The following is a 12,875-nucleotide window of genomic DNA, read 5'->3' on the forward strand; positions in this document are numbered from 1 at the left end:
CGGCAGGGGGAGAGGTTAGGGGTGGAGGGGGAGACTTGCCAGGGCTAGCCGGGGCGGGGCGGCGCCCAAAGCGGGGAGGGGGCGGGACAGTGACTCCTGGGCTTGGCAAGGAGGCTGGGCTCCTTCCTTTGGCCTCAGAACACCGTCGCACACCTCTGCGGCTTCTGCTCCCGGCATGGCGGCATTGCGACACCTCATTTGTACCTCTCCCTTGAGGAGGGGACTCTGGGCTTCTGGAAAGGAATTGCCACTCCCCCCTCAAAGGACCTCTCTCATCTCCACCTCTCAGTTCACCCTCATGGGGTCATTTCCTGGTCTGCCCTGGCCCATGGACCTGAAGGACTAGCTGAGTTTAAATCCCATGGGACCACTTTTGGTGGCAGCCAGCCTCTGGTATAGGCCCTTTCCACAGTTTCACTTTGTTTTAAGCTATGGGCTGTCCATTGTGGGGCCAGGTGACCTCAGTTCTGCCACATGGACTATCAAGGTGCTGAACTCTCTTCTGACCCAGGCTGCCAATAGGGTTTCTTGAAGGTGCATCCTGCCATGTTTAAAATACAGGAACTTCTAGGAAGAGGTGGTCCCTTGGGCCTTCCATTTTAATGCTGTTACTGTCATCTAATTGTCCTGGCACCTTTCCTGAGATGGGTTGGGCTGAGGGATGGGGTTCTAATGCAGGAGAGAGAAGGAAAGGAGGTGTTCTTGGGAAGGCAGGGCATATAACAGGGCTTTACCCAGCCAAGGAGAGGGGATGTGTGTGCTGAAGCCTGGGGTTGGGGGACAAGGAGAGGGGCCTCTAGGAGGCTAGACTCAGAAAAAAAAAAAAAAAGCTGTGAGAGGGCTCCCAGTCCATGCTGGCTGCTTTACCCAGCCCAGGGGCAGCTGTGACCTAAGTGCCAAGGGCACTGGCATTCCCAGCTTTTAGTTCTAGGACCCAGAGGGTTAGTGCCTGGGTGGGTGGAGTATTGGCAGAAGACCAGCTAGAGGGGAGCTCTTCCTTGTGAGAACTAGAGAACCCATCTCTCACTCAGGGACCAGAGGGAGATTTGAGGAAGGGGCTACTTCAGGCTGGACTTGGACCCTGGAGTGAGAAGGGATCAGAGGACAGGGAGAAGCTTGATGGAGGAGACTGCAATAGATTCACACAGCAGGTCCTGGAGCTCCCACACAGTTTGGGTACTGCCCTCCCTAAGGCCCAGACCCATTGGATAGAAGGCACAGGAGGCCCCACAGCAAGCCAGGCTCCTAGTGCAGGAGAAGCCAGCAAATAAGAGTCCAGCCTGTGTTCTCCAAGGTTTTGGTTCTTTCTTCTCCCACCTCCTTTTCACATTCATCCTCAGAGAGTCTTGGTTTCATGCCTAGGTCTCCAGGCTTGGGGTATGTGGCAGAACTCAGATGGGGACACAGAGGCACAGGCGATCCTATCCCAAGGTCACCTAAGGTCCCATTACTCCAGTAAGTCAGACAACACATACTAAGTACTTGCTGTGTGCCAAGCACTCTTCTAAAGCACTTTATCTGTACTTTAGGGTCCTCAAACAATCCCCATTTGGTAGGTCCTATTATTATCCTCATTTTACAAATGAAGCTAAGAGAGGTTAGGTAACTTGCCTTTAGTCACACAGCTTGTAAGTGAGCTGTAGAACCAGGACTCAAGTGCAGGCCAGCTAACTTTAGAGATTCCACTCAACTCCTGCCATACTGCCTCCCAAGCTAAAAGGCCACCATGATCTCTGTGCCCAGAGGTGAACTGTGCAATGTAAGAGTAGTCCAAGAAATGAAACTGACATGCACACACACTCCTACCCATGTTTGTGCAAGCATGTAGCCACATTCAGTGTCATCCCTAAGTGTTCCCATATGCACACAACTCTCTCCCTCTCAGCCCAGGCACATGAGCACGCACAGATTGTTTGCACAGAGAGAATGGGGACCAGACCTTTCCCCTTTTCTGTCTGATTCAAATGGGCAGGGCTCAAGCTTCTTTACCCCCTCCAGGTTCCCACTGGCTCCTGAATCCTCTCTCCTCCACACTCCCCTACCCTCTGAATCTCCTCCCCCAGCCCTTTCCTGGCCGTTGGCTTCAGCCTGTAGCAGCAGCTGACTCCACTTAGATGCTGGCAGTCCCTGTCCCAGATCAAAGGCAGAGAGGCTAATTGTGCGTCTTAACGAGCCCCCCACCCCCACCCCAACCAATGCTCCCGGCAGCCCAGCTGGCCATGGCCCCACCCCTCTCCCCCTCCAGCTGGCCAGATGGCACAGTGCCTGCGTCTGCTCCAGACAGTCGGGGCCAGGACCGAAACTGGGGCCCTGAATGGGAACTGGAGGCAGACCCAGTGGGCTGGACTTCTCGAGGCCTGGATGCTTAGAACAGAGGGTGGCCACAGACAGAAACTCCGCCTGGTCACACCTACATGGGGCTGTGACAGCTACTAGAGACCATGGAATGGTTTCTTTTGCTGCCTGTGGTAGGTATGGGTGGTCATTGCAGGCTGTGGACTACATTTCTCCAGTTTCTTCCAGCCTACCCTTGAATGTAACAGAGCCTAGAATATGATGGTTGGCTTAGCACATCCCCCTGGACCAGCCTCTTGCTCTCTCCTGGTGCCATCCATAGTCAGTGCCATGGAAACTGGGAACTGGGCTACCTGGTTTCTTACTCAGCAGCAGGTCTTCCCTGTCAAAATCTTTAGCAAAAAGTTGTCAGGCCTGGAAACTGGGAGAGCTGGGGCTGGATCCAGCTCCATAACCCCCATGACCTTGGGCATCTCCCTTTCACTGTGTGTGTGTGTGTGTGTGTGTGTGTGTGTGTGTGTTTGTTCTGAGGAGTAGATTTCTGAGGTCTGGGCTTCCTCTTGAGATCTGAATATTGCCATTTGTCTAAGGAGCAGGCTGATGACTCCCTCAGCAATAAGAAAAGTGCTTCAGAGTTCCATAGACCAGTGGTCGGCAAACTGCGGCTTGCGAGCCACATGTGGCTCTTTGGCCCCTTGAGTGTGGCTCTTCCTAAGCCTTAGGAGTACCCTAATTAAGTTAATAACAATGTACCTACCTATATAGTTTAAATTTAAAAAATTTGGCTCTCAAAAGAAATTTCAATCGTTGTACTGTTGATATTTGGCTCTGTTAACTAACGAGTTTGCCGACCACTGCCATAGACAAAAGGCAATGGATAAACACAGGCCATGCTCCTCAGCGTGAATCTTTCCTCCTTTCTCTTGGGCCCCACCTCCCAGAGCAGCGCCTACTCCTCTGCAGCTGCCACCAATTCCCAGTATCCCCTTTGAAGGTTCCAGCCTAATATCCATCTCCTCTTGTCTGTTCATAGCTGGCTTCTTATGAAAGGTCCTAAAGATACCACAAGCTGGAAAGAGAAAATAGAGAGGGACAGTCTGCTGTATGGGCTTCTGGTGACCCAAGTAATTTATTGTAGATGAGCTTCTGGGCTCTGTCCCTGATCAGGGAAACAAAAAGTAATGGCCTGAAACTATAGAAATAGTGAGTGAGGTCAGACAGCAGGAAGAACTTAATAGCTAATGTTTACATAGTACTTACTATGAGTAAGGTATTATTCTAAGTACTTTAAATTTACTAACTCATTTAATCCTTGGAACAACAATGAGGCAGATAATAATAACCCTGTTTTACAGATGAGAAAAGTGAGGCACAGAGAAGTCAAGTCGCTTGGCCAAGGTCATATAGCTACTGACATCTAATAAGTGGAAGAGCCTAGATTTGAACCCAGGCAATCTGACTTTAAGTTCATAATCTTAACTACTACTATATATCTTGGGGTTTTTTGGGTTTTTTTTCTTTTTTTGTTTGAGTTGGTTGGGCAGGAAGAGAAGGACAGGGGCCTGTGGTGCACATGGTGAAGTTGGGCTAGGGTCTCTGTCCAGTCTTGGTTGGCTCTCTGGAGCTGTAAGTCCTCTGAGAGCATGTCCTTCCATTCTTTGATGCTGAATGGAAGGCCCCAGTTTTTCCTCTGAACCTCGGGCCTCCCCCAAGGCCTTCAGCCTCTGGCTAGTTTTGGGCTTCCTCAGCAGAGGCCCATGGCACAGGTAGATTCTCCTCTTTGTATGAGGACTATTATTACTTTTAGCTTCTTTCATTGCCCACACAGGTTCAGAGACTGGTCAGAAACTTGTCCCAGAACCTGCTCATAGCTGGTCCTTTCTCAGATGCAGAATAAGCAAGAAGCAGCTGTGGGTCTGGGAGCCAGATACTCTTCTGCAAGTAGGCCTCCCCTGCCACAGGCCCAGACCTACCAGGGATGTCCCAGAGAAAAGCTCTGAGAACACCAAGGGGGAAAGCAGTGTAGACAAGTCAGTGGCCAGGCTGGCCCAGCCCTGAGCCCCTGAGAGTGGCTCATGAGGGAGTCTTTGTGCCCTCCACCCCCACCTACCACCACCAGCATCTCAGGGAAAGTGTCTGCATTAGATCACGCTTCCCTCTCAGTTTTCAACACTATTATGCTTGACCCCATGCAAGGCACAGGGCTCACCTCTAGCATCCCTCAAACAACCTTCAGCTGACCTAGACTCACCACAGGTAGCCCTTCTCTGAGCAGATGTTCAGGAATGTCCTGTGGACAGGAAAAAGGGAAACTCTGCCAATTGATTTCCCTGCCTCTCAATTCTGGCCCCAGAGAGGTTCTATGGTGGACCTGGAGTCAGGGCACCAGGCAAGCAATCTTGGGGCCAGGAGCTTTAGGAGGATACCAGCTCCTCTGACTTACCCATCTGCCCATTAACATTTCCTGCAACCTGGAATTCCATCACTGGTAATTTACTGTTTAGGTTACCTAATTTGCCTTATTTCTGAAGGCTTATTTTTACAATGCAAATATTATAAGAGAGGTAATAGATTAAGAGAGGCAATAGATTAATATTATAAGAGAGGTAATAGATTAAGTCCCTGATTTTATTTTATTTTAAATATATATCGAGCCCACAACCCAGGCATGTGCCCTGACCAGGAATCAAACCTGGGACACTTCAGTCTGCAGGTGGACACTCTATCCACTGAGCCAAACCAGCTAGGGCAAGTCCCTGATTTTAAAAAGAATGTTTACTACCAGATACCTTCTGTCCAAAAGGAGAGATGTAGACATAAATTCTGAGCTTGCTAAGGGTGATGTTAATGAAACAGGGAAATAAGTGCCAAAAAGGAGGGTTATGAGGGAGACTCCTGCATCCTCTGGGCAGAACTTGTGGTGTGATTTATGACCCCCTTTGACTCTATGCTCTGTAACAGGCCTTCTCCCAACACTGGGCTTCAGTTTCCCCTCTGTATGGTGGAAGCTTGGGTAGGGAAGGCAGAGGAATGGGATGTCAAGGCTGCTCATAGCCTAAGTTTCCTGGATCTCTACCTGCAGGTTTCCGAGAGAGTGCCTTCGCGTATGCCATTGCTGCAGCCGGCGTAGTGCACGCGGTTTCCAATGCCTGTGCCCTGGGCAAACTGAGGGCCTGCGGCTGTGATGCATCCCGGCGTGGGGATGAGGAGGCCTTCCTTCGGAAGCTGCACCGCCTACAGCTGGATGCGCTGCAGCGGGGTAAGGGCCTGAGCCACGGGGTTCCGGAGCACCCAGCCCTGCCCCCTGCCAGCCCTGGCCTGCAGGACTCCTGGGAGTGGGGCGGCTGTAGCCCTGACGTGGGCTTTGGGGAGCGCTTCTCTAAAGACTTTCTGGACTCCCGGGAGCCTCATAGAGACATCCACGCACGCATGAGACTCCACAACAACCGAGTTGGGAGGCAGGTAAGAACTACCCTTCCCAACCCCTCACTCTACTCCCTCTGCCACAGCCCCTCCCCTTCCCCAGCTTGCCTCTCCTCTGGGAACCACATGGCTCCCCCTAACTCAGCAACTTTCTCATTGCCCCCTCCTAATTCAGTCAACAAGCATGGATTGAATATCTACTGTGTGCCAGGCACTTGATTAGGCCTGGGGATAGAGGGCAGAAACAACCCCTGCCCTAATTAGCTCACCCTCTGCTGAGCAGCCTGCTCTGCCCATTTCCTCTGGGAACAATGGTGAGAGACAGGGTTGTAGTCAGACCTCAGTGGTCTAGCCCTGGCTCTGCCACCCTCTCTCCTCCCCTATGAAGTGGGAAATTTGAACTGGATCATCTATAAGGCCATCGCTCTAGTGTTCCATGATTCTGTGATATCCTCTGCTGCAACCCTCTTCTCTCCCAACCTTTCTGTGAAGAATGGGGAATTCCTCAAAGTGAGGTTCCTAGGAACCTCTATAGAACTGTGTCCCAGTCTCCCCTACCCTCAAATGGTCATGCTACCTCAAATGTCTCATTCATTTGAAGAGAGAGACACACACACACACAGAGAGAGAGAGAGAGAGAGAGAGAGAGAGAGAGAGAGATGAAAGTAATAATAAACTGGATTTATTGAGTGCTTACTATATGTTAGGTACTGTTTGGAGCACTTTACTACGTATTAGCCTACTTAATCCATACAATTACCTATTGAGGGTACTATTATGAACCTCAGGTTACGATATGGAAACTGAGGCACAGAGAAACTAAACTGACTGAAGGTGATGTAACCAGTGGGAAAGGGGTAGAAGCAGGATTCATCTCTGGGCAGTTGAGCTCTGGGGCCCTGCTCTTTTGCTTACAGCGTAGTCTACTCTAGGTGCACACCTACACTAAGGTGCCTCCTTAGCCTTATGGTAACTCAGCACTCTTCTTTCCTGGCTATTCCACCCCTACCCTGCCCCTTCTCTTGCCCTGCCAGGCCTGCTCAGGCCTTGGTCCGGGCTTCCCTTCACTCTGGCTGGCACCTTCTCCATCTCACTCCCCTTTCTCCTGGCCCCTCAGTCAGGCTGGCTCACCCTCTCATTCCAAAAAAATCTCCAAGCTGATTTAGCTCTTCCCATTCTGCCTTAGAGGTGAAGTAAACTGAGGCATATCCACCCTCAGGTCAAGTCTAGCTCCCACCCAGTCCTGCCCTGTCCATGCAGCTCTTTTCCCAAGCTTCAGTACGATCCCAGCCCATACCAGCAGTGCCTCCTCCTCATCGTTAAACTGGTTAATTAATGGCTGCTGCCTGTGGGAAGCAGATGTTCTGGAGCTGTTGGCCAGGGGAGGCTTTGGGCTGGTTCCCATGTGGTGCTGACACCACAGGCTGCACATACAGGCTGAGGAGCCCTTTAAAACATAGATGAGCAGGGTGTCTGTCTATGGCCCTCTTGCCCAGGTTGAGGGCCCCCGATCATTGCCCTCCCTGTCTGAGGGTGTATTTTTGACGTGGAACAGGGGGAGAGAAGGATGTGGTCAACTAGGTCCTCTGGGTCCTCTGGTGAGGATAATGCCAAGGGCTTCTTTGGTAGGAGACTCCAGAGAAGAGCAGGGCGTGGGTAGGTTCTGTTCCCTAACCACCTCCTTTGGAGGTCTGCGAACCCCTCTCCACTTTCATTGGGTTGGCGGGTCTGGCTCTTTGGGTTCTGTTCCCATTCTGCATTCAGGTAAAGCCTTGGAGCCCTGTTGGTGTTCTGTTTCCTAGGAGGAACTATGTACTCGCATTGGGCAGAATAAGCCCCAGGCAGTCTACTGGGGGGAGGGCTGTCTCTCCATCCCCTCCCCCTCCTAGATTCCCAGCAAAGGGTTTCAGGGCCCAGAGGAGGAAAGGGGCTTTTTCAGACTCCCCGAAGCCCCCACTCACAGCCTGGAGCAAGGCCAGAGGCTTTGGGGCTGGGATGTAGTGGGGCCAGCAAGCCCCTGCTTCTGGCCCCCACCTGAGGGATGGAAGGAGAGGGAATTTCCCTGAGGATCTGGGATCCCCCCTCAGGAAGCAAGAGCCTCCAGCCCCAAGGGCCCCCTGCAGGTGCTGGGAAAGGCGGGCAGGAGGAGGGGGGAGCAGGAAAGAGGGAATTCCCCCAAGGCCTGGCCTGGTGGGAGGTGGGTGCGAGAGCATCAGAAGCGCAGGCAGATTTCTCTTCTGCACAGCCTGGCTCAGGGGCTGTGCGCCGGCCCTCCAACCCCGCTTCGGGCCTCAGTTCAATGGGCGTTGGTTTCAAAAGCCTCTGACTCTCTCAGACCAGTGTCTTGTGTTGGAAGGAGGGCAGTGGGGTGGCCTGGGTCACTTCTCACCGTGCCTCCCTCTGCAGGCCGTGATGGAGAACATGCGGCGGAAGTGCAAGTGCCACGGCACCTCAGGCAGCTGCCAGCTCAAGACCTGCTGGCAGGTGACACCGGAGTTCCGCGCTGTGGGGGCGCTGCTGCGCAACCGCTTCCACCGAGCCACACTCATCAGGCCGCACAACCGCAACAGCGGCCAGCTGGAGCTGGGCCCAGGGGGGGCTCCCTCTCCGGCCCCGGGCGTTCCCGGACCACGCCGCCGGGCCAGCCCTGCAGACCTGGTCTATTTCGAGAAGTCGCCCGACTTCTGCGAGCGCGAGCCGCGCCTGGACTCGGCGGGCACCGTGGGCCGCCTGTGCAACAAGAGCAGCGCGGGCCCCGACGGCTGTGGCAGCATGTGCTGTGGTCGGGGCCACAACATCCTGCGCCAGACACGCAGCGAGCGCTGCCACTGCCGCTTCCACTGGTGCTGCTTCGTGGTCTGTGAGGAGTGCCGCATCACCGAGTGGGTCAGCGTCTGCAAGTAGCAGAGGGCTCCCCTCCCCGAGACTGGCCTTTTCCCTGCTGCTTGAGACCTTGACAGAGTCGCCTTGGCTCCTGGGAGAGGAGGTTGAATCACATGATCTTATAGGAACCTTCCAGTTCTGAGGGTCCTCAAGTTTGTAATCACGGGAAAGTCTAGACCTCAGTACTCACTTCTGTGGGCTCCAAGCTCCAGCTGCTCAGTTGGGCTGGGAATTGCCCCACATCCTGGGGCAAGTGCCACCAACCCCATGCCTGTTTCCTTTCATCCTTCCCCCCTTCCCCTGGAGTGGGAGGGAATGAATGGAAGCTGATGGGCAGTGGGAAGAGGATTGAAAAGAAGAAATGGACATAACTGAGCTGCAGAGATCCTAGAGAGGCCCAGACACCCTCCCTGACGGGCTTCTGCCCCTCATCATTCAATTAACAAATATTTATTTTGCACTCTTTGTGGCCTGGTACTCTTCAGGGGATGAGGGGTGCTGGGAATACAGATGTGAATAAGAGAGACAGCACCTGCCCTCTTGGAGTTTACATTCTGGCTGGGGGAGATGGACAATAAACAAGTAAATACATAAACAAGTTCATTTCAGACAATGCTCATTTCAAAACATTGCAATGCTATGTGCGATGAAGAAAATAAAACAGAGTGCTGAATGTAGAGTAACTTGGGGGGAGTGGGGCTCCTTTAGATAAAGCCATTGAGTGGTCCAGGAAGGCCTCTGGAGTTGTGATACTGTTGCTGGGGGCCCCATGAGAAGGAGAGCCATGCACAGATTGAGGGTAAGGGCTTTTCAGGCAGAAGCCATGGGAATGCAAAAGCTCTGATGAGGAATAGCGAAGAGGCCAGTGTGATTGGAGTGAAGAAATCAAGGGATAGATTAGCAGGAGAGGAGCTGGGTGCAGGGGAAGGGTCATATCATGTATCCTAGGTCAAGGTAAGGAGTTGGGATTTTATTGAAGAGGAATGGAAACCTTCACAGGGTCTTAAGCAGGCACAGGCAAGTGTCATGGTCTGATTCCCACCTGGATTACTGCATGGGGAACTGGCTGAAGGAGGACAAGCTGACAGCAGGGGAGCCAGTTAGGAGACTATAGCTGTCTTCCAACCCAGAGATGGGGCCCAGACTAGATGGAGTGGAGGCAGGGGATGTTGACAAGGGGCTGGATCAAGAGCCCTTGATGCCAGAGCTCTAGCAGTCCAGCTTGTATCTGAACCTTCTGCCACAAGCCAGGACGAGTGGCTGTGCCCAGCAGCACCCGGCAGCAGAGACAGGAGGCACTCTGAGAAGAGTAATCCTGGGCAAGACCCAGCTCAACCCAGCCCAGTGCCCCAGGGAGCAGGTGGGGTTAGGAGGTGCGGCTGGGAGAAGGGTGGCGGGGGAGGGCCAGGAGACTCACTGTCTGGATTCTGGTCTCTCTGAGTCCAGGCAGGGGAGGTGGGGTATATAAGGCTGGGGTGGGGGAGGGAGGCATCCTTCCTGGACCTCTTGTGCCCCCAGATCCCCAACTCAGGGTGCCCTTGGGTCAGCAAGCACATCCCCATACTCATGCCCCCATGAAAACACTGCTGAGCTGGTTCAGTGTCACACTCTCCTTGGCTCTCAGATCTGATGTTTTCTGGAACAGATCCTCAAAGAGGAGGTGGGAGTGGAGAGGAAAGTGGGATCAGGACCTTAGGGAGAGAATACTTCACCTCTTCATCCAGGCCTCCTGCTGCTCACAGTTGGGGATCCTGCTGCCTGCCTCAGTTCACCCCAGAGTGCCACCCTTCATGATCAACTGGACAAGGACAGAGTCTCATTCCTCTCCCCAATTGTCAGCCTACAAAAATCCCTCATATTTCCCTAGCCCTGTCCCATGTCTCCCTACCCCTGGGGAAGGGTAAGAAGGAAAGGATGCACCCTGTAGGCCCACCAGCTGGGAGATTTGACCTCACTAGCTTGTCCTCAGCTCCCTCCCCTCCAATGCCTGCATCCCAGCAGCTCCCAGACATGCCTACGGCAGCATGGCCTTCCTTTCACATGCTCAGCTTTTCTGCCTCTATGGAATACAGGGTTTCTCTCCCCATCCCCCAAAAGACAGCCCCACAGGCAGGCAGGCCGGTAAGAGTCCCCAGGGAGGAGGGGTAAGCAGGAGCAGCCAGACACACCTGCCTCATTCCTTTCCTCTTGTTCACCCAGGAGAGCTGTGGGGGCTGGGTTCCTGGCCATACCATCCTGAGGAGGAGGAGGGAAGGGGGGGAGTGGAATGGTGGCACGTGGGGAATGGAGGAATAGGGGGTGGGCACTTCCTCCCCCCAGCAGTGTCCACCACAGCATAAGCTTTGGCCTCCTCCTCCTCTGCCTTCCTTGCTTAAGGAAGACAGAGCTGGGGGAGGAGAGACTGGAAATGGGGGATATAGGATCAGGGTTGGAATTTGGAGGCAGGAGGTGTAACTCTGGAGAGCATGCTGCCTCTAGAAGGAAGGGTGGGCGGTGAGGTGTGGCAGGGGGCTGGACACCAGACCAGTTGAGTCATGGTGATCTGACATATGCTAGTCTGACATGTAAAGGAAGACAGGAAAAGTTGGGGAAGGAACAAATAGGGTGTTGCCCACCCCCATCCTCTCTCTGGGCCAGAAGCTGACTAGAGTCCTGAGACCAAAGCTGGATCCCATAATTGAACAGGCAAGGGTGTGTGGAATTTGGTAAAGGCCTGAAGGGAGATGTGGAGATGATGAAGGGCAGGGAAAATGGGGCCCAAGAGGCATTGGGCTTATGTATACCGGCTAAAGGGTGAGGCAGGAATCAATGTACTGATCAACTTCCCATTGTGAAATGGGCTGAAATAAAGTGGGACAGTGGAGGTAGATGGGAGGAAGAACTTTCCAACAGCTCAGAGAGGACCAGGGCTGAGATTTGGAAATGAGAACAGAAGGGGGACCAGAGAACATTCAGAGAAGGGAACCATCTCCGCCCTCAACACCTTTCACCTTGATGGACACTGAGTCATCTTGCAGAAGGAAAACATAGTTTGGTCTAATGCAGTGCTTCTCAACCTTGGCTGCACATTAGAATCACCTGGGAATCTTTTTAAAATCCTGATTTCTGGGCCTCATCATCCGGAAATTCTGTTTCTTTGTTACTAATGTTGTGGCCCCAACCCATAACAAAGAAACAGAATTTCCGGAGGGTGAGGCCCAGAAATCAGGATTTAAAAAAGATTCCCAGGTGATTCTAATCTGCAGCCAAGGTTGAGAACCACTGGTCTAATGGAACCTGGAAGGTCCCAACGGGAGGAAGGGGAGGAACTAATAGAGAATGAGGGTGGTGGACAGATCAGCAGGCAGTGGTGGGTTCAAGGTCCGGGAGAAGCAGCCAGATTAGTGTGGGGATCAGAAACCAATCATCCTGCTTTACAGTCGCCCAAGGTCCCAGGGTTGGAAAAAAGAAGAGGACAGAGGCAAAGGTAGACTTTGGTAGCTGTCGGAGGGCCCTGGTGGGTGAGAAGCAAGGTCAGGGGCATCCTCACCCTACCCCTCCTTCCCCCGAATTAAAGTGCCCCCAGCTAGCCCCCGGCAGGGGGCCTTCCACACTGGAGTTTGGCCAGGCCCTAGTCGCGGTCCCCCTCCTCCCCTCCCACTCCCACTTCTTATGTGGTTGCCGGCAGCTGCCTGCGGTCGCCCCAACCCCTGCGCTCAAGGCGCGGGGACTTTCCAACAGGGGAAAAAATGACTTAATGAGAGTGGGAGCCGGGGGCGGGAGGGACAGGTCCCTGTAATCACCGCTCGGCTGTTGGGCCTGCGCGCCTCCGGGCCCTACCCCAGCTTCCTGCTGCCAGCGCCCCCTTCGGGCTCTGCTGGGAGAGGAGGACGGGCTGGGGACAGGGGGGATTCCTTTTTAGGTTCCCGGCTCTCTGGGGCTCTCCAGCTGCTTTTGCTCCCTAGGCTTGCAGTGTGTGGAAGCTGTAACACCCCATGATCCCTCTCTGGACTTTGTCCTGGAAGTTGGGGGAGGGCAGTCTCCTGAGGAACCAGGGTCCTCTGCTGGTGAATTAGAGGGGTGAGGGATCGGGAGCAGAGCAGAGCCCTTTGCCACTTCGCGGCTGCGCACTTCGAAACGCCCCCGGTTGCTGTGGCAACCAGGGCAGTCGAGGTGTGTCCGCAGGGCTGGGAGGCGCCCCCCGCCTCTTCTCGCCGCCCTACGGGCCAGGCCGGGCTGCTGGGGGGCGCGGGGGTGGGGGTGTGCCGTTACCATGGCAAGGGTGCGCTAGTAGG

At 53.8% G+C, this 12,875-nt stretch overlaps 1 protein-coding gene across 1 annotated transcript in view; it reads left to right on the top strand.

Annotated features, from left to right (window-relative positions):
* The window catches only part of WNT10A (wingless-type MMTV integration site family, member 10A), a gene marked incomplete at its 5' end in the record, with an annotated part of 12,573 nt that extends 3,377 nt beyond the window's left edge, over positions 1-9,196 (top strand). The window contains 2 exons of the mRNA XM_005883529.2: positions 5,378-5,757; positions 8,125-9,196. Coding sequence (XP_005883591.1) covers positions 5,378-5,757; positions 8,125-8,622 — 878 coding nt within the window. The remainder of the gene's footprint in view (positions 1-5,377; positions 5,758-8,124) is intronic.
* Between the last annotated feature and the right edge of the window lie 3,679 nt (positions 9,197-12,875).

The sequence above is a fragment of the Myotis brandtii genome, unplaced genomic scaffold (assembly GCF_000412655.1).
Source record: "Myotis brandtii unplaced genomic scaffold, ASM41265v1 scaffold79, whole genome shotgun sequence".
Classification (NCBI taxonomy): domain Eukaryota; kingdom Metazoa; phylum Chordata; class Mammalia; order Chiroptera; family Vespertilionidae; genus Myotis; species Myotis brandtii.